Genomic DNA, 21895 nt, shown 5'->3' on the forward strand with positions numbered 1-21895 from the left:
TAGATATTCTGCTACTAGCACTGAGGTATTTAAAAATGGTGCTAGCTCTAGAGTTTAAAAGACCTTAATTTTAATCACATACCTACTATGTATTTGCTAAGTAACCCTGCATGAGACCTTCTGAGTTTCTTGGCCTAAGTTTCCTCATCTTTAAATTACAATAATACCTGTGCTGCAGAGTTTTGCAAGGGTTAGACATTACACATGATAGGTTTGGCACATAGTAGGGGTTCAAAAGACAGGAACTGATTTTCTTATAATTTCTCCCCTTCTGTCCTTCCTTTCATCCAGCATCCACCACATAAATCTGTCCATTTTGACCATTTGTGGTCATGTCACCTGACACAGCAGAAGCCCTATAAACTTGTCAAATAAATAAAAGAATGAGTGGACTAAACCCAAACAACAATTTGAGGCCATGACACTGGGGATTTCAGGAGCACAGTATCTGGAGAACTTTCTCACAGATTGGCAAGTCCCTGGCTCTGTTCTCATTCCAGTGGCTTAACTCTGGGGAAACGTTAAGTATGGAATTTCAAGCACATCAGTGTCAAATTGTACAGTGAGATTTCAACTAGGCTAGAGAGAAAACCAGATCCTACCCCATGCCTGGATGCTTTAGGTCAATAGGGTTTAGAAACTTTAAATATCCCTTTATAAGAAAGAATCCCTTGAGATCCTATATTTCACCTCAAACCTAATGTTTGACCCCACTTCAACTTTTTAATACAGCAATTTTCAACCTTTTTCATCTCATGGCACACAGAAACTAATTATTAAAATTCTGTGGCACACCGAAAAACATATTACATTTTTTGCTGATCTAACAAAAAAATAGGTATAATTTTGATTCACATGGGATAGCTATTGTTGTGTTGACTGTTTTCATTTTTTTTTTTTTTTACAATCTAAGGGAAAAAATTGCTGTCCTAATATGTATCATAAATAAAACTTACTGATAAATTATATAATCAATAGCCTAACACATTACTTCAAGAAGAAAGGGTTCATCTCTCTTTTTCATCATTGTATTCTTAGCTCTTGACACCCAGAAGTTCTATAAATTTGTCAAATAATTAAAATAATTAATGGACTAAACCCAATTTTCAAAAAAATTAAAGGACTTCCTAATTAAATACAAACTAAGCCCATTAGTTTTACTTCTCAACTCAAAAAGCATATTTATTATTCTCTTCCACATCATCTTAAAGCTGTTATTTCAAATAATTTTCAGTCCTAGGTGTTAATATTTGAATTATAATAAACTACTCTTTATAATTTTCTACTCTGGATGTATGCAGCATTTAGGGGTTAAAGAGGAGATCATTATAATCTAACCAGAGATATATTTGAATTTATAAAAGGAATAATAATGTTAAAATAAAGCTCTAATTATCCCACAGTTTAAACAACTGGACTTTAACTTTTAAAGTCTCATAAAATGATATAACTGCACTTAGACTTAATCTTTATTATACTTTCTTTAAAATAAAAAGTAAATATTTGGCAACCATTCAAAGGGATTATTATAAAATCACACCAGAATTTGAACTGAAGAAACAGTTCAAGGGCTGCCAAGGAATTCACTAATCTATGAAGTTATGTGTGTGTGCATGTATGCACATGTGTGTAGACATAATATATAAAATAAATTCTAATCCATTACTTGGTATAAATATATACCTAATGTATAATGATATGTAATATTTTATGTATATAGTTTTATATATAACACACACCTAATGCAAAAGTACCAATATAATTCTTAAAAATACATAAATCTTATATAGGTTTTCATGGAAAGCTTTCTAAATAATAGTTTTTATTCTAATTAAATTAATTTAATTTGAAAAAATTTATAAAAGTATAGGAAAAACTAAAATTACCTGTAATTGGGATATTTCTATAACCCTCAGTAGCACAACCTAGGAAAAAAGGAAGCCCTGTTAAATTTTCTGTATCATTTTTTTGTGTGTGAAGATATACATATTTATAGAGAGAGAATTAACAAAATTGAAGTCACAATGCATAAACAACTTTACTCTCTGCTTCTTTCACTTGAAAATACACATTACATAGAAAGTCTATCTTTCAAAGGCCTATATTATCATTTTAATGACTGTATAATATTCTATACTATGCATTTATCCAGTCCTCTAATGTTGGACATTCAGGGTATTAAAATTTTTCTAATATTGTCAACAAGACAGTAATGATGGTCTGCTGCCAGCTACTCCATCCTACCCAGAAGCAGGCATCCATCTAACTAAGTAATAATAATCCCTTTGACCAAATTTTCAAACCAGGCCAACTGTCTGGTCAGTAATCAAACAATAGATCAGTGGTTCTTTGGCCAGGTACCCACCCCCGGTTGAACCAGTCAGAGGAGCAGATATATGTTTACAGAGTTGAGAATAGTGCTCATCGAAGTGTGGTAACTGTCATGAGATTCTAAGATAAGCAAGATGCTTTCAGGTGGCACATGAACACATAAATAGTTATATGTTGGTTCTTAATGAGTAACAAAGCAATATCAACAAGGTAATCTGTTTGCATGACTATTTAAGTCAGTTTTGGTGATGATTTACACTTTTCTTTCATTCATTGAACAAATATTTATTGAGAATCTCTAAACCTTAGGCTCTGTTTTTAAGCATTGGGGATTCCACTATGTATAAGGCAGATAAAAAGTTCTACCCTCAGGAGGCTTACATTTTAGTAAGACAAATAAATAATTAAAAAGTCAACAAATATTTCATTTAAATTCAGGTAGTGATGAGTAATATGGACTAAATTAAGGAAAGTAAGGGAACAGAATATGATTAGACAGCCTTGGCTTGATTTTAGGCAGGGAAGTCTGGGTATTTCTTCCTACAGAAGGAATGACTAGTACAGAGGCCTGAAAGAGAGCAAGCCTGGTGAATTCCAGGAAGCAAAGCCAGCCAGCTTGACTTAAGCAGGCCGAGCCCAGGGGCGCTGGTGAATCAGGAAGGTGATTCGAGGGTCAGGTGGCAGAGGGCCTTGGAAGCCTTTGTAAGGATTTACCTTGTTCAAAGTGGAGGAGCCAACTGCAGGAGGGTTTGAAGCAGGCTTATGCACAACTTTCTATTTTTAAAGCGTAATCTGGAGAGAACTGATTGGAGGAAAGCTAGAACAAAAATAATAAGACAAGTTAGGAATTTAATGTCACAGCCAGATGTAATAATAACTTGGACCGAAATGATAGAGGTGGGAATTGTCAGGTTCAAGGTATGTTTTAAAGACACAGCTAACAAAGTTTCTTGAAAGTATAAGGGAGACAGTCGAGGGGATGCCTAGATATTTGATTGTGCGATTCAGGCAATGGTCATGCCATATACTAAAAAAGAGAAGCTGTGTAAAGAGCAGATCTGAGAAGGAAAAATGAATAATTTTGCTTTTTTATAAATAATTTTAACAAATAATAAGTTATTAATGAATGGTTTTTAGTTATGCTTCTTAGACATACAAGTGAAAGTATCCACTAGATAGTTAGAGATTCAAACCTGGAGCTAAGGGGAGAGGGTGGAGCCTGATTGTCATCAGCATGAAGATGCTATTTAAAGGCCTGTGCCTGGCCGAGATCACCTTGGGAGTGAGTACAGACAGTGAGGAGGGCAAGGCCAAGAGCTTGAAGCTGGAGCGCTCCACCAGTCAGAGTTCTGGAGAGAAGCGGGAGGCTGCAAAGGAAACCAGAGAGCAGCAGTGTGAGGCGAGAGGACAACCAGGAGAGCGGGGCGTGCGGGAGGGCCAAGAACAAGGTGCTCCGGAGGAGAGGGCGACTGTGCCGGGAGGTCCCATAAAATGAAGACTGAAGATTGACTGCTTTTAGAAAGGCAGAGATCACTGGTGATATCCATGGAGCAATTTCAGGGGAGTGGTGAGGGCAAGATTCTAGTTGAGGTGAGTTAAAGAGATGGAGGTGAGAAAGTATGACAGCGAATACAAAATATTCTCAAGAAGTCTTGCGAAAAAAAGCAGCCCAGGAATGCAGCTGGAACTAGAATGCGACAGGAAGTCTAGGAAAGGTTTGGGTTTTTTTTGTTTTATTGAGATGGGATGTCTATTCCTATGCTGATGAGAATGATCTCGAAAGAGGGGAAAGTCTACGTGCAGGAAGTGAGGCCCAGAGTGGAGGGTTTGTCCTCAAGAAGAGCAGGGAGCTGCTTATTCTTTTTAAGTGAAGGGAAAACAGCCTGAGGCCATGAAGCTCTGTTGGTAGATTTGGTGAAGGGAAAAGGAAGCAGTCCTCTCCTGCTTGCTTCTATTTTCTTAGTCAAATTTTAACCATTGAAGTTATTAGCTGAGCATGAAGACTGCGAGGGAGTGTTGTAGGTTTGAAAAGAGAGACTAAGATATAAAACAGTCATCTGGAAAAAGTGGACAGGAAACTGGTCAGAGAATCCCAGCAGAATTACTTTCCAGTGCTGAGAACCTACTTGAGAATGGCAGCCATATATGTAAGGCAAATGTGTTTTTCTTCCAACCCAGTTAGCTGCTTGAGCACATGTGGAGCAGGCAGAGTTGGATATAACTAGAGTTTGGGTTTTGCCAGGGACGTACAATAGAGATAAAGGAGAAATGAATTGAGGGTGCATGCAAGGGAGTTATGGTACCAATCTATGGAATCTAAGCTGGGTACAGAAAGAAGCAAGGACAAGAGGAGAGAATTGAACAGAGAAATGTCATGGGGCAGATCTATGAATTACTGGAGTGGCGGTTCTCTTGAGCGAGGAGGCAGGAGGAGATGCTGTGAATATCAGGAAGTGGGATGATGGAAAACAAGGTGTGAAGGGTTACTGATAATAAAAAAGATCTAGGCTATGACTGTGGGAGTAGGTGGACCTGGTTGGGGGGAGAGTGGAGAGGAGGAAGGGGTGTTGGAGTGAGGCGGTCAAGGAACTAGAATGGATCTCCTAAGAAAGTGGTTCTGAATTCTGCTTGCACGTCCAGATCAACCTGGCATTTAAAAAAACACACACAAGCAAACAACCTAATGTCTGAATCCTATCTTGAGTAACCAAATCAGTCTCTATGGGACTTGGGGAGGACCTGAGCACAGGTAATCTTTAAAAACAACCCCAAATGATTCAAATGTGCAGCCAAATTTGAGAATCAATGATATATGTAGATGTCGAAGTCACAAAAAATGATGTCAAGAGTAATGGAGTAAAGACATTCAGTGAGTCGGTTGCTAAAATCTTCCAAGCATAAAGCAGAATGACTGGGTGTGTAGCAAATGAAAGCAGCCTACCATAACCTTAAAGGAACTGGGGTTTCTGAAAGAGAAGCAATGATAAGAAAGAAGAAGAATGTCTGTTTTCCTATTCCCACTTCCAGGGCCTGGAAGTGTGGGTTGTGGAAGCAAAAGCAACCACCTTCTGCAAGGGCACCAGGTACGCAGTTTGCAGTGGGAAGAGCCAGGTCTTAGAGCAAAAAGGTGAAGGAATTTTCAGAGAAGAGTCTGAAGGTAAAAGAGAGTATGCTGTTCAAGTTCTGAGTTCCAGTGACCACATCAGAAGGGACTGCAGCTTTGAAAGGGATGGGAGAGTGGGTCAAGATAAAGGGATTACAGAAATCTATGGATGAGAGTTTCCTGTGTTGATCTCATAGGCTTGGACTTCTGGTGGCAACTGAGACCAATGAAAGTGCGGGGCATGATTAGTCTCATGGCGTCTTAGGGAAAGGTAGAAAATTAATTCTAAGTATAGCTTCCTTCTTGGGATAGAGTGCTTAGGTAGTATGTGATGATAAAGAAAAAAGGTAGAAGAACTAGGGTGACGGGTGGTGGGAAGGGAAGGGAATCTGTGAGGCTCTGAAGCTCTTTTAAGTTGGACTAGCTACAGTGTCAGTAAGGAGGAGGAGAATAGTCCTGCTAGGAGTAAACTATGGGCCTCCCTTAAAATCTTTGACTCAAGCAGTTAAACAGCCTGAATCTCAGGATCTATTGAATTATATTTCAATCATCTATGTGCCTGTCTATGACCTGGCTTTAAGTTACCCCAGCAGAATTATTTTATTATTTATATTTTTACCCTTTGCACTCAGCACAGTGCTTGGTATAAAGGAGGCCCTTAATAAATGTTTGATGTACTGAAATGAAATGGTTAAAAAGCCAAAGGCAAAGTTTTGTTGTGTCTAGAGTGAAGTAACTAAGCGAAACACAATATTTTGTTAGAAATTCTGGATTGTAACCTTACCAAGCTGGACCTAAAGCTAAGTACACTTAGATTCCTAACCACAAACAGCACTTTTATTTTTTACTCATTAAAAGAATTAAATTAAAATAGTTTCTGCCAGGAATCGGTGCCACAATATATGTGTTTAAGTATTACATTAAGAAATCAATATTTCTGGCTTGTACTAAGTATATTAAGCATCCCTTAATTCAAAAGTGTGAAGAGTGTGGCATGCTTAAGATTAATTTCCTGGAAAGAAAAGATAAATTTGAGCTGCTGATCTAAGGAGATAATGAGACCTTAACATTATCCTTAGTTCTAAACTTTTTTTCCTTTGAGGTACAGGTTTTTTCTTTTCTTTGGAGTTTGTTATTTGGAATCAGGACAATCTAACAGAAAGCAAAAGCAAAGAGACTCCCTACTCAAAGAATCTGCTGTCTGCTCTCAGCCTCTTATACTATCCTATTGTAGTTCTCTTTTATTTATAATATTGTATCTAAAAAAACTAAATATCAGGTGTTTAATCTAATGGTTTACTAGGATATTATTTTTTTTAATTTATCTTTATTGTTGAAAGTTTTACAAATGTCACCTTTTTTCCCTCCATTGACCCCCTCTACCCCTACACCGCTTCTGCACGCCCCCCTGGGCCTTATTGTCTGTGTCCATTTTCTTATGTTGTATATCAAAGTAAATCCCAAAGTTAGTTATTTATTTAAGGAAAAATAAAAGAAAAAAATGGAAGACCAAGATAGTCCTATCTGGATGCAGCCCATAGGCAATAATAAAATTCAAAGGAAAATATTCAAATATACAAAAAAATTTTAAATTGCAAATATGTAAATTACAAAACAATTGAGAAAAAAGTATTTTCACCAAATGTGAAAAAGGGTTAATATCCATATTTAAGTAAATAAGAAAAATGACCCAAATAGTTAAGTGATCAAAGAATATGAACAGCTTCACACAAAAACAGATATAAATTGTAAAGAAAATAAAACAAAATAACAATAAAAATATTAGTTTGCACTTATCAAATGAGTCAAACTAGATTAATAATAATCCAAATGGGAGTGAGGTTGTGGTAAAAAATACACAATACATGATAGTGTAATTTAGGGGAACCATTTTGGAAAGCTATACTGAAATGTCATTGTGTTAAAGTTCTTACCTTTATATTTAATAATTCTAGTTCCTAAGTAAAAATATAAATAGAATGAATACAAAATGTTCCAAGATGCTCATTGTGGTTTTGTTTATAATTGTAAAATAACAGGAACAACCTGTACAATTTACAACAAAGAGATGTTCTAGTATTATGTGGATGTGGCATTCTTGGACATGGCAGTGCAACAACTTCATGGAGCTATTGAAACTAATACTTTTGAAATCTATGTAGCCACATGAAAAAATATTTATGGAGATCGATGACAAGAATGAGTAAGTTTAAAATCGTGTGTGCACTGAGGTTTGGAGGGTATATCCCCCCAAATATATGCAATTTGGACTAAGATGAAAAGGGACTATGCATTTTTAATATAATTGTTTCAAAATTAATAATAGTGGTAGCTAATATTTACTAAGTACCTTGTACATTTTATCTGATGTAATTCTCAAACAACCCAATTAAGCAGGTACCATTACTATCTCCATTTTATAGATGAGGAAATTGAAGCCCAAAGAACTTGACTAACTTTCTTCAGGGTCATTCAGCTGCAAAGGGGCACAGTCAGAATTCAGCCTCTGGCAACCTAGTCTCATGATGACAGAACCATGAGTTTCTCTTTGTTTCCAAGCTGTCCTAGACTACGGTTGAGCCATTGCCTAAATGATTGACAGAGATTTTCTGTAAACTTGCCCATTCAGAGAAAAGGTATAGAAAAGAAATCTCTTTAGTTCTTTGCCAAATTCCATGGGGATTTCTCTAACTCTTTAAGAATTATGCAGTTTTAAAAAGTCAGAAAAACAAGAAATAGCCCTCCATCCCTACTATCATTCCTGATAAACCAGCCTTCGCTATAACTCATTCAGGGCGAGCGAATACAGGCGCTCTGCAGACCGGTCAGCTGTGCCTTGCACGCTGGGATGAAGGCTATGCCCGTGTGTCCTCACGGACACAGCACTGTGGTGACCACCCCCTCCACGGCGGGTGGGAGCTGCCACGCTGCAGAAAGAGCTACAGGGGTGCCCCCCTTGGTGGTGGGAGATACCTTCCAAGGTCCCCAGTGGATGCCCAACACCATGGGTAGTGCCACACCCCATATATACTATGTTGTTTCCTACACATACATCCCTATGATAAAGTTTAATTTATAAATTAGGCACAGTAAGGGTTCAACAACAATAACTAATAATAAAATAGGACAGTTATAGCAATGCACTGTAATAATAGTTATGGGAATGTGGTCTCTCTCTGGGAGTGTTTCATTGCACTGCACTCACCTTTCACTTAAAGGAAGCACGTTCACGGCTTCTCCTTTCCATGCCTGACGGCCAGCATCGCTGCTCTTGCGCTTTAGGGCCATCACTGAGTAAGTAGGGTTACCTGAACCCGAGAACTTCAACACTGCAGCAGTGGCTCTCTAACCAAGACATGGCCAAGCACCCATGGGCTCGCAGAGCACCTCCAGCGCGGATACGCTGGGCACAGGGTGACTGTCCTCTTGCGAGGAGCGGCGGATTTCATCACACTACTCAGAAAGGCCAGCGATTTAAAGCATTCATTGTTTACTGGAATTTTTCATTTAATATTTTTGGCTCTTGGTTGACCGTGGGTAACTGAAAACACAGAAAAGCAAAACTGTGGATAACTGGGGACTACTGTACAATGAAATCATAGAAAATCCCGTTTCCTGTGCGGAAAAATGCGGAGGCACAGGCTAGAAAATAAATGTGTTACAACAATTGGATATTTTTTCCTTTCATAAATAAAAGCCTGCAGAATATTCTGCCTTGATCATTTGTGCCAGATGACAGAGCATTCTTTTTGCTTCCATTCAACAGCAAAGGTATTGAGTGTCATCCTGCACGCATACCCAGGAGAGATTTCTTTTAGGGGAACAATGCACTGATTTTTCTTGCATAGTGTGAGGCCTCAGGATTGTGTTGACATTTTCAGCAGGCCCAAAATACTGATTCATCACCCCAAACTAGTCTTCATCTCTAGCTCACTCCTAAGAATCAATACTTTTTCTTATTTTTCATATATTAAGATCTAAATATTTCAAGGACTTTTCCTACAAGTCTCGGCAATAATGAAAGAAACCTGAGACGGTAGAAAGAAACAACAAATGCGCAAAGATTAATTTTCAGCTAAAACAAGTTTGTTGAACTACCTTTGGGTTAGAAATTGCTTTTATTCTCTGGGCATACTCATAGCTACTTGGACTTTGCTGTTTTTTCCCCCTTAGATTTTTATCTGGGTGACCTGGATAGTGTACAAGATGTTCAGCAAATTGTTCAGTATGTAGGAGGAAGTCACTAATTTATCCCCCCTGCTTTACTGACTACGAAGCAAATTCACTTAGAGGCAAGGCGCCAGAAATGCCTTCTACACAATGACCAGCAGTTAGACGATGTGGCTTCTGGGACAGGATCATGTCAGCAGCCACAGTCAGGGGTAAGCCTTGCTAAGGCTTGTCAGCTTTGTGTAAGTCATTTTTGTTTTCTCTTAGTGGACAAAAGAGAAAAGGACAGTGATTAAAATCTACCCCATGGCACATTTGTAAAACATTTTAAGATTCTTCTAATGGGATTTTTTCCTACAAAGTACAAAACACAAAATTACATTAACTATCTATGTTATGCTGGGGGGAGGGTGGGTATTTATATACATATATATATATATATATATATATATATATAAATATATAATATAATAAATTTTATATATTTAAAGATGCATTGCTATGTTTATGAAGAAAATTTATATATAATATACATGACATATTATTTAATGCCAGTTGAGACTTCCCTTAAAAAAATACATAGTCAATAACTGTGCGATAACTATGTATGGTTCCAGGTGGGTACTGAAAATATCAAGGGGAACACTATGTAAACTATATGACTGTCTAACCACTAAACTGTACACCTGAAACCAATACAAAATAATATTGAAAGTAAACTGTAAGTGAAAAATAAAAAATAAAAACAAAAAAATCCATAGTATCTTAAATTTCTTTTTAAGAAAGTGAACCTACTTAGAAAGAGCATAAAGAAAGATTCACTGAGGTGCAAGATGCTTTGTAAATAAAGTATGATTCAGTGTAAAATTTGTAACACTTAATTTGAACAAAGGGAAAGATTTCACAGACCTCAGTTTTAACAGCATAAATGCATTTTTTTCCAGCCAGTGATTTTGATTTTCATTAAAGTGACCATGCAGTGGCATAAACAGAAGTGTTTGCTGCCTGCTGGATATGGGTGTTTACTTCTTTAAAGCTAGGGGAATTTTGCTAGGATTTAATTTTTACATAAAGTGGAAGTTTAGAATACACTCACCTCTAGTTGGTCCAGTCGAGCTGCAAGATTCTATTAGTGCTTCACTCCCTGACATTATTTCTAGGGCATTCTCACAGAAAATTTTGGGTGAAAATATACTGTCATTTCTTCTCTCCAAAGACATTGTTTGAATTCACCCACAAATCAGAATTCATGGGGTTTTCTTCTGGGCCAAGAGCACCCTGCTCTGCCCCTCAAATAAACTCCTGTATCACTCTGTTCTGAAACAGTTCTTTGTTTGCAGGGCAGTTTCCTCTATAAGCTCATTTAAGGCCAAAACCTTTGTCTTATTCATTCAAGTGTACCCTTTCTACAAATATTTACAATAGCAATAGACCCCCTAGAAGCAGAGAATTGGCAAGAACTTTGCACATAGCAGATTCTCTACATTTGTTCAATAAATATTAGGTGTAACTCAGAAGTTGAAACTGGGTTTCTCAGAAATGGGCATAGCTCAGTAGCAGAGTCTCCCCTCTCTCCAGCCCATGACACCCAAACCAGCTTATGCCCTGGTGTGATAGTGAGTTCTGTGTATCAACTTGGCTCGGAGGCCAGTTTGGCCAAACACGTCTAGACGTTCAGGTAAAGGTATTTTTTTACATGTGATTAACACTCAAATGAGTAGGCTGGAAAAAGCAGATGACCCTCCATAGTGTGGGTGGGCCTCATCAATCAGTTGAAGCCTTCAGAGAAAAACTGAGATTCCCAGAGGAAGAAGGAATTCTACCTTCCCTGGGTCTCTAGCCTACTCTCTGGCAGCACAGCTCTCTTGCTAGGAACCAACCAGTGCTCTTACAGAAAGCCAGAGCATGAGTATATGATTAGTTCACCCCTCTCATAAGCTTCCCTGCTCCAACCCCCTGGACCAGAGGGAAGTGGGTATGAGATGCTTCACGAACATCTGCATCACGCTCCCTCTGAACCCAGCATTGCTGCTTCTGCTCTGCATCTGCTAACCTCTCAGGGACGTGAACCACAAGCTAGAAAAGCCCTGGGTTTATTTGTAACCACCACCTCAACTTAAGTCATATGCCTTTTCCCTGGAAAGTCGTGGATTATTTGAAAATGAGGGATTGTCTCCACCAGTAAGAGCAAGCTTTAGACAGCAAAACCTACTCTGCCAGAAATACTTTGTTGCCCCTCAGTAACTTTTGTTTTGTACCAGCCACCTCCTCTGTTGAAATGTATGCATTCCCTTTAGCCCTTTCCAGATGTGTTAAGATCTGATTTTATTTCATTATCAATTCCAAGGAGACCATCTATTGATCCTTAAAGGAGCTGCCAAACTAGATTGAGTTCTCCTCTTAAAATCCTAGACCACTTGCAAACCTTTAAAAAGTAACCCAGAGGTGCCTAGAAGATTGATCACTCTTCCATAACAAAATTAAAGGTCACAATTTACAAAGAATGAACTCTATTTTCTAATAAAATCTTACAGTAAAAGCCAATGATATTTAATTGCCCTGATGTGTGTCTAGTAACTTCTTAAAAGACAAAACTTTTGTTAAAAGCTGAAAACAATTTCACATCTTGTCCTTCAATCCATTCTCCACATAAAAAATGCAAATTAGATCACAGTAGAATCTCCTATTTAAAAAACTTCAATGCTCTGTATGCCCTATAGAATAAAATCAGAACTCCTTGGTGTGTTATATAAAGATTAGAGACACAAATGTTGATGGACTGGAAGGGGAGAGGTCTGGGACAAACTGGACAATACATATCATTCATTGGTCCTGTGTTGGAATTAAACCGTATTGCAAGATCATCTAATTTTCTAGAAAGCCTGGAAATCCAGATTTTTCCATGTAAAACATCCTAAATGTTAAATGTTGACACCTTTTTTTTAAAAAAAAAAGATACTGAATGAGCTGAACAAAACCCATCTAATTTCTGAATTCAGCCCACGGGCCCCACTTTGCAATGCTTGACTTCGACGTTCATCCCGTAGAACTTCACCACAAACTCTGCCACTTACACGCCTACCTGTGGTCTGTTCATAGTCTGATAAGGTAGCTCTGTAAATGCATCACACGGGCTCTCACTTCTGTGCCTTCAGGCACTTGTTCCCCAGCCCGCCTTTGGTCACATGTTTGCAAGTTCCTTCTTGTCCCTCCTCCCGTTTTAACCGTTATTTCTTGCCAAATGGGAAAATGTAGCACAGTATTTTGTAGATTCAGCTGTAACCAAGATGAACTGACAGGAACTCAAGGGATGAAAGGACCCCACCGCAAAGAAGAAATCAACATGCAATTGACCAAATCGTGCATATGAACAATGGCGGAGCTGCCCTGGGAGAGGCAGGGCTTTGAATATGAATCCCCAGCCCCTTTACTTGCTACAAGTAAATAAAACTACCTCGCAACAAGGGCTCCTTCTTGAATAGAGCACCCCCGGAGGCGAGCCCCTGAGCTCTGTAACACAAACACATAGTCCTATTTCACGATTCAGCTCTAGGGCCTTTTCTCAAGGCATCCGTCACCCCTACGCAGGCCACACTCATCACACTGCTCCTTACACTCCATTCTCTGAACTCTATACAACTTCCCTATTACACATGTGAAATTGTTTGTTTTTTTTTTACCTGACTCCCCCTAAAATATTCTAAGCTCCCCAAAGTCAGGGACAGTATCTCATCAATCTCTGTATTCTCTATAACGAATGCAGTGCCAGGTACGTCATCAACACCATTAGCACATATAATACTTTAAGGATGTTCCTAGTGCTTTATAAGCATGAACTTGAACTTTCACACCAACCTCATGCCTTAGCCTCATTTTACAGATGAGGAAACTGAAGCAGAGTGTGACAAGATTCAAGACCACATAGAAGAGTCAGAGACCATGCTTCCAGACCACATTTCTTCCCATATGAAGCAGTGTTAAGTTGTGTCACCACATTAGTTAATCCTTAAACTATTAACTTTCTCGTACTCTTTCATTCTCCAGCGTAACCCCTGATAAAACAGGCGGAGCTTGTAAGGAAAGGGTGGAAATTCCATGGGAGCTAAGCCTGTCAGCAAGGACCAGATTAGAAACCCAAGGACCACAGCTAAGAAATGGGTTTGCATTAGGAGAATCCAGGATGGCACCTGAAACCCCTTCCCAAGTGACCTTGGAGGAACTTTCCCTTACTAGCATGCTAAAAATCATGCCCGGTGAAGACTTAACATTAAAATGAGACAGGTGATGTATGGCCAGGCATGTTCCAAGCATGTTTAGAAACTGTGCATGTTCCCCCCACAATTCAGAGAAGTCTCTACCTTTTTCTAGGAAATCCGTACCCCTGAACCCACATACCTCCCACCAACCCTTTAAGACTTTCCTGATTTCCTCAAATCGGGACGAGGGTATCTTTAGAGCATAAGCTCATTGCTCTGCATTCTTTGATAAATAAAATGTCTGCTCTGCTTTACTGAATACAGTCTTGTTCTGTTGGCATGAGTTCACTGGCCAAAAGGACCTTATTTTGGGGTCCCAGACCCATAAGGGAGGAAGACATTATTCCTTGGAGATAAAATTAAGTCTCAGGGCCATTTCCTATAGTTGAGCACTCTTCCGTATTTCTAATTTCTCTCTTATGTATCTTTCAGTTGTTAGTCAAATAGAAGGGCTCGGAAACTGTTTTGCCAAAAAAGTATAACTTTATTTAAAAAGTGGTATTTAAACCTCACCTAGCCTTCTGAATTCTTCTGCCCTTGATTCAGGCCTGGTGAAAACAGAGTGTAGCCTTGACCCCGTGATAACCCCATTAGGGAGTTTCTTTTGGTGCAAACAGCAATTTAAGCAAATATGCCCTTCTGTTTTTTTCTAGTGCTCTTTGTTATTGTAGTAAAATCTAAGTTGGGCTTCGTGTGGGAGATCAAAAAGCCAAAGACAGGGGACTTTTCCTTACACGCAAAAATGCCACAGAATACTTTTTATTCCCATTCAAGCAGTTATTTATCTCATAGCTCAGGGATGGAAGATGCCTTAAAAAGAAACTAAGTGCTAGACTGGCCTCTGCCCCTTCACCCAAATGGAAGTTTCACAGACCCGTTTGAAGTTTCAGGGCAAGTGGTGTCACTCTCAGAAACCAGTGGGTCTGCATTTTCCTTTGCAGTTAAAGCACTCAAACGACAAACATTGTTCCTGTTTTTAATCTGATTATAAATATCCAACTAAAGTAGTTAAATGTTTAGAAAAGGTGAAGACCTGATAATAACTAAGAGGCTCTACGTTACTCTGTTGACACTTAAATAAGGTAGCCAAGGACAACGCTGGAAGCCATTTAGTGCTATTAATCAGTAATCTAAAAGCATTGTGTCTGTGTGCAAATGTCTTTCCCTTGGCTAACATCTGTGAATTGATCATTGAAAAATCTGATAAAGGAACATTCTTAAAGTGCACAGGAAAATCCAAATGATTTCCATCAATTACAGTTCACCTTTTGTTAAGACTCAAACTTGATATTTTAAAACATGTTAGTTATCACCTTGCTTCAAAATGAACAATGTACCTGTGGTTAAAATTCTACCTTCCCTTCATCAAAATATTTAAAACCTGAAACGCTTGATCCCCTACTTAATATCGATTTTACTTCTGTGGTTTTTTTAAATAAAGATTTCATGCCCAAATGTGCTTTATTCCCCGCCCACACACCAAAACTTGTTCTATATTCCTGACCTTTAAGGGTGCTGCCATCTGCTTGCCATTTGTATGTACTACATGAACACTTTGGGGTCCTTGAGAAAAGAACTGAGAAAAAACACAGGCACTGTCCTAGAAGCCACTGAAGTACATTCCAGTAGAGTACACTTGCCTTTTAGAGTGGAGCTTTCCATTACAGCACTCATCTCTCACTCTTCTCTCTCTTTTTTCTCTTTCTCATATGAAGCCAACATGACTCAAGTATTAGACAATTTTGACTTGGTTTAAACAAACAAAAAAAGCAAACATTTGCTGCCCCCTGCTGTTCAAGTTCCTGAGTGTTTCTGATCTTTTGCTGAAACTAAAAACGGTGAATGTGCTTTCTCATTCGGTGAATGAATATAAGCCATACTATGTACCTATAACCATGCTCTAGGCAAGATGACTGGGACACAAAACTGGCCAATGTGAGAAGGAAAGAAAAACGAAGAATTTCAAGGCAAAATTACATGAAAATCTGTTTTAAAGTGTCTCCAGAATCCATCAGTTCCATTGTACCGAATCTGTGATGCCCAGGCTTAATAATAGTCTGAGGAAGAGAGGGAGAGGGAATGGGAGTGGGGAACAGGCAAGGAGAGGGGAGAGAGAGGAAAAGAGGGCGCAGGCAGAGAGAACACAACCTAATCCTGTCCTGACAGCTTATAATGCACTTAAAAATCCTGTTTTAAGTCCATTATAAGCATAAAACTTTTTAATAAAGGGCTAAATGAGTTTAACAGGAGGATGTTCCTTTCGGCGCAAGATTCACATATAACGTTTTAACTTAATTCTGCCAATTATCATCAGATGGTCCAGGATAAAATTTTGCATCTGGTACAAGATCTCTGGGGAGGCCTATGTAACTCAGCAACACCATGCCCCATGCTCCCTTTCTCTTACCTCTGCTTCTTTTGGCCAGCGAGAGATATTTTCACAGTTAGATCAGAAGCTGCCTCAGTGATCACCAGTGCTTCATACCTACTCTTCAACCCAGCCACTCGGGACATATGGCAATACCACAGGGGTGCCGTATCTCCATGAAATATTATCCCTTGGCTTAAAACCTGACACTTACCTCTCCTTTCCTCCCCCTTCCCTCCTCTGCTTGGCTGACTAGGACTTGTCTTTCAGGACTCTGATCACATATCACCAGCTCTGGAAGTTTTTCCTGCATCTTCCCAAGCTACCAATTTGATTAAGAATTGCCCTCTTCCACTTTCCCTCAGCATTTTAGAAATACATTTTCCACTGCACTCTGTGAAATGGTTGTTAAATCATGAATGAGTTCCTCTCAACCTCAGCCTCCTTCCAGATCACCCATTCCACTCGACTTTAGAAACCTAGTCACCATCTCCTTTCACGGGTCTCTTGTGAGGAAGTAGATACACCACCCCACATACCTTGGAACCATGGTAAAGGGTAACATTCTCCTGGTTCCTCACTGCCAATTCCAAATGTTTTTTCTCCCATGATCTCTACGAGACTATGACTATTGTGAGTTTCCTACCATCCCTGTGGCATCTCTGACCAGCCAGCCCCTCCAGCAATTGGATCCTGGCTGACCACTCTCCTCTTACCCCAAGCTCTGCCATTGCCCCAGGAGATGTAGCATAAATTCAGAAAACACACAGCAAAAACAGCTTCTACCCAGGTTATCTAATTCAGTTGTTCACTTCCTGGATCTTGCCATAACTTGGAGTTACAATTCTTCTAAAACCTCAAGCCTCAGTATCGCCCTCCAGGACCCTCTCTCCTCCATCTTTCACACCCCCTCACCTTACTGCCATTGCTCTTAGATTTCCTTGAGACTTCTACTTCATTGGCCTTCACTTTCACCCATCGCTCTGCTCCTTCTTGGCTTCTTTGTTCCCTAAAAGGCTGAACTCCCATGGTTGATAATATCAACTCACCTCCCCAACACCTTCATTCCTTGAATCCCTAACTAATTAGTCATTAGGGACCTATCGGGGAAAATATGAAGGGGTTCAGAGAAGGCGTCCCCAAGATGTGCTGCTTTGGCGTGTGGATTATTTTGATCTGATGGCAATAGAGCCCTTGTGGGCTCAAAAGAAACTTCGGCCCCCTCATTTACTACCTAGAAAATTTAAATTAGGGGCCTGGCCCATCATGAGTTATTATGAAAGATAACTTATGACCTATCTGTATGGTAGGGAAAACATCATGAGTTATTATGAGAGATAACTTGTTATAACCTATCTATATGGCAGAGCAAACATCTGACTACTGAATATCTGCTCTTCTTATCAAACTATTAATTGTCCTCCTCTCTAATTGCCACATTCCTTAGCTCAGGATGTCATATATATGCTATTTTACCTTTCTGTCTCTGAACCTCTCATATACATGGGATTCCCATCGTATGCATATAATTAAATTTGGTTATTTTATCTTGTTAGTATGTCTCGTGGATTTGTTTATTAGACCAGCCAAAAGAACCTAGAAGAGTAGAATAAAATTTCTTCCTTCACTACATTGTATACCCTTGCAGATGGGTACCATTTCAAATTCCCTGTCCCTAGTCTGACATGGTTCCACAACCACACCAAAAATTGCCATCTATCCTTAAACCCATTATGCAGCCCCGCCTCGCACTTTGATGAGAAAATTAGGCCATCAGGAGTGGTGTCCAGTAGGTTCACAACACTTGCTCTTAAGTCCATCTAGAGCACCCGTTCCTACCTCCTCTCTTCCAGACCCATGTCTCTGTCCTCTGATACAAGACTATGTCCCTACCAGTGCTTCTGACGCCACCCCTCCGGGATTCTCTGGGATCTTGCCCCATTAGCCCTCCCATTCTACTAGTATCTCCCAGTTTTCCTTCTCCCTCTGCTTACAACTCTGTTAAAAACATTGACTGCCTGTTCTTTCTTATCACGCCCCAATGTCTCTTCTATCTTTGTCCAAACTCTTGAAGGAGGAGGTATCTACTATCTCTTTTCCTCACCTCCAGACTGGCCCTCGCGGTCTTCAATCTGGCCAGAGTTTTTACTCTTGGTGGAATAATCAATGTATTTTGTTTTTATGTTTAATATGTTGGAGTTGAGAGCTCTGTATGTATAAAGAAGTATTTAAAGGCTATTTGGTTTTAAAGTTAATGTTCAATTTATTAAGGTCACAAAATCAAAAACAAGTCTTCCCTGAGTATTTAACTTCGACTAACAAATGTGGCTATTCTCTTTCTAAATTGGGTACCATGAGAAATAGCTTCACTTTTTCATTGATTATTGGATTGACTATTATCGGATTAATATTTCTATATTAAACAGAATAATTTCCCTCAGTCCTCTTTTGTAATTATATTCAATATTTTGAGCATTTTTCAAAATTTTAACATAATTTCTTTCATTTTTAAGTATTTCAAATTCCTGACAGGACAAATTTACAACACTGATAAGCAAAACATTTCCAAGAACTCAAATATTTTCTGAAAGAGAATTATTTATATACTTACAGATTATCTATGTTATTCAGAATATAGCAAATTTTTCCCCCCACACTTTACTACTATCTGGCCAGCAAGGAATGCAAGGACTTCTGTGATAGCAGCTGCTTTTATGCCCAGATTTTTCCTAACTCTACTTATCCATCCCATCAGAAAAATGATTGCTTTTGCACCATGAATAGTTGCCAGAACTATTGAGCTATCTCTTAATTTCTAACCAGCTAATCATAAAGGCTCATATGGCATTCTTTAAGTTTGTCCAAAGTGAATATAAATCATTGATAATTCTACCTGAGATTATTAAGAAATCTGATTGTCTGATAATTGTTGTAAAAAATAGTGTGGTCACCACGAATGAGTCAAGGCACTCAGCCAAGCTAATGGAACAGCCCCAGCGTGTGCCAACATAAAGGGCAGTGAACGATCATGATAGAAAACCAAATATTTATGTAAATCACTCTGTATATGTTTTATAAAAACTACGGAGTCTTGCCATTTGAACTGTAAATCACCATATCTGAAATAAAGTGATTCATTTATTGCTAATAACTGGGCATCTTGAATCAACAAAACCTTCTTTCCCTCAAAGCTGATGACACTGACAGACTCGGGAATACACTTGGCACCCCTTTCCTCTGATCATGACTCCTCCCTTTAAGTCCCTATCTCTGCACTGTCAATTTACTAGTCAGTGAGGACACTGAGGTTTTTAAACCTGCATTTACACCAGTTCTCTAAGGATTTCATGGCTGTCGGGCTTGCCTGACTGGGAATTTGAAGAGGCAACAATTTTTAAAATTTATTATTACTACTAATTTTCTTATTACCCTTTTAAGATGTTTTTTACAATGTTCTGCTATATCCAGAGTGGCTGCTTATTCATAGAACTTTTAGCTTTTCCCCTAAGCTTCCAATGCCAAACTCTAACCCACTGGCAAAGTAGTGGCCAAAATGTTCCTACCCATTGTATCTGTGATTCAGGAGTATCTGGTGTGCGGGTGTGTGTGTGTTGGAGGTGACCAGCCAATGGGAAATGATGAAGACAGGATGTTCCTAACCCTTGTATCTGTGATACAGGGGTACCTGGGGGGGGGGGGTGGCGGGGTGGGCAGCCAATGGGAAATGATGCAGACAGGATGTTCCTAACCCTTGTGTCTGTGATACAGGGGTACCTGGGGGGGGGCAGCCAATGGGAAATGATGCAGACAGGAGTCTGGGTCCTGAATCCGGGTGAACTGGCTGTCCCCCGGGGTGGGAGGGGTTGAGGCTGGTCCAGGCCCCGTGGAGTCAGGCTGGAGTTAGGCGCCGTCGCGGGGTTCAAATAGCCTCCCCCCAAACTGGAGACGAGTAAACCCTAGTTTGCTCCCTCTGCCGATGATTCGCCCCCCGCGAGAACCGGCCGCGGAGAGGCTGATTTTACCGAGCGCGCGGCGACGCTGGGCAGAGGGGGAGCGCTGCTCCTCCCCGCGGGGTTCCCGTTGAACTTAACCGAGCCGATGCGAGGGCAGAGCAGAGTCTGGGGCAATGCAAGCGCCCCACAAACGGTCTCCATTCTTGTCATCGTGAGCCTGTTAGTTGTGCCTGGGGGTGGGGAAAAAACACACAAACCGACGGAGAACCGGAAAGGTCCGCAAAGGGGGCGGGGCGCGGGAACCCCGATTTGAGGAGGGGAGCGGCGGGGGAGCTCCCACGCCGGCAGCCAATCCAGCTGTCCCGGGGAGGAAGAGGAGGAGCCAGAGCCACTCGGGGACCGCACTGCTCCGTCCCGCGCCGCGTGCACGAACCCACTCGGCTGCTCCGCGCCCCGCGCGCCCACCTCGCGGCCTTCCTCCAGCGCAGGCATGGCCTCGGCTGCGGCCCCCACCGCCGTGAAGGTGAGATTAGCCGTCCCGGCGGCTGGGGTCCGCCCCTGCCCGCCGCTCTCTCGCACCCGCACCCGGGGACCGCGCCTCGGGGCCGTGCGCCCTCCCGGTGCGCCCGGGCCGCGGCGGAAAAGGTCTCGGGCACGGCATCGGGGCAGGTTCCCCGGGGGGGCGAGCGGGGCGCGAGGGAAAGCTTGCAGACTCACCCCTCCGCCTTGGGTCCGGGCTGCACCCTCGGGTGCAGGGCGTGGGCAAGCCCCCCGGAGAGGGGCTGCGGGCCAGAGCCCCGCCCAGGTCCCGGCCTCTCCCGAGCGGCGCGCGGTGCCCGGGGGATGCGGCCGGCAGCGAGCCCCAGCTGGTGGGACGGCGCCTCCGGCTTCCGCTCGGGTCCGCGCGCCGCCCGCGGCCCACGTGGGAGAGCCGCGGGCTCGCTCTTCACAGGCTTCCGCCTTTGTTTTTCCCTAAACGTAGGCCTCCCCCCGAAGTTCCCCTGCAGCGCCGTCTTCCAGGCCTGCTGAGACCTCTGCAGCCACGGCGTGCGCCTCTGGCTTAAACTGCTTTGTGCGCGGACTGGGAAGTTCGAGGTCGGTTTCGTTGGGCCCTGAGACTTAGAAGTCTCCGCACCAGAGACCTCTGTGGGCAGGATCCCTAACCAGAGGAGGGCACGAGCTCTGAAGGGTGCCCCAAGCTCCCTTGGGGCTTTTCAACACTCCTTTCCTGGCTGGTATCCTGGGCGGGAGTGTAGAATTACAGTGCATAAGGAAAAATGGGTAAAACTTAAGATCTCTCCTCGGTTTATGATTGGCTAAGAAATCAGTTAAGTTTAGAAATCCTTGGCCGGCTGCATAGGGAGGAGGCCCGTGGCTTTATCCAAGCATCTCTTGGTTCCTCACTTTGTGTTCACTTCTCCAGGGAGCAGGCGAATCTCTGCGGTCTGCTGTGTAATCAGCCAGTGATTATTAGTTTATTAGGCCCTGGCAGCTTCTAAAGAGACAGTTAGGAAAGGGAGTGGGGTGAGGAGTGTTGCAGTCACTTAGACTTGGAACTCCTTTGGTCATGTTGGAAAGAATCTTGCGTTCAGAAATATTTGCAGAAGCTTCTCCCTTACCAGTTACGGAGAGCAAGGCAGAGTTTTTATGAAGCTCATGGGCAAAGCGAGTTCCATCTGTAAAGTGGGGCTTTTACTGCAGGGTTTGCTGGGGG

At 41.2% G+C, this 21895-nt stretch overlaps 1 protein-coding gene and 1 long non-coding RNA gene across 2 annotated transcripts in view; one reads left to right on the forward strand and one right to left on the reverse strand.

Moving 5' to 3' along the window:
• Window positions 1–1894: 1894 nt before the first annotated feature.
• LOC308563823 lies at window positions 1895–20981 on the reverse strand. The gene is made up of 3 exons (XR_013999851.1): window positions 20899–20981; window positions 3046–3148; window positions 1895–1925 (listed from the first exon to the last, which is right to left on the reverse strand). It is a non-coding gene; the product is annotated as an uncharacterized lncRNA (long non-coding RNA).
• Window positions 20561–21895, forward strand: part of MTAP (methylthioadenosine phosphorylase) — a 40585-nt gene continuing 39250 nt past the window's right edge. Inside the window, exon 1 of the mRNA XM_081151343.1 lies at window positions 20561–20704. Coding sequence (XP_081007469.1) covers window positions 20672–20704 — 33 coding nt within the window. The 5' untranslated portion in view covers window positions 20561–20671. The remainder of the gene's footprint in view (window positions 20705–21895) is intronic.

The sequence above is a fragment of the Miniopterus schreibersii genome (assembly GCF_964146895.1).
Source record: "Miniopterus schreibersii genome assembly, chromosome: 11".
Taxonomy (NCBI): domain Eukaryota; kingdom Metazoa; phylum Chordata; class Mammalia; order Chiroptera; family Miniopteridae; genus Miniopterus; species Miniopterus schreibersii.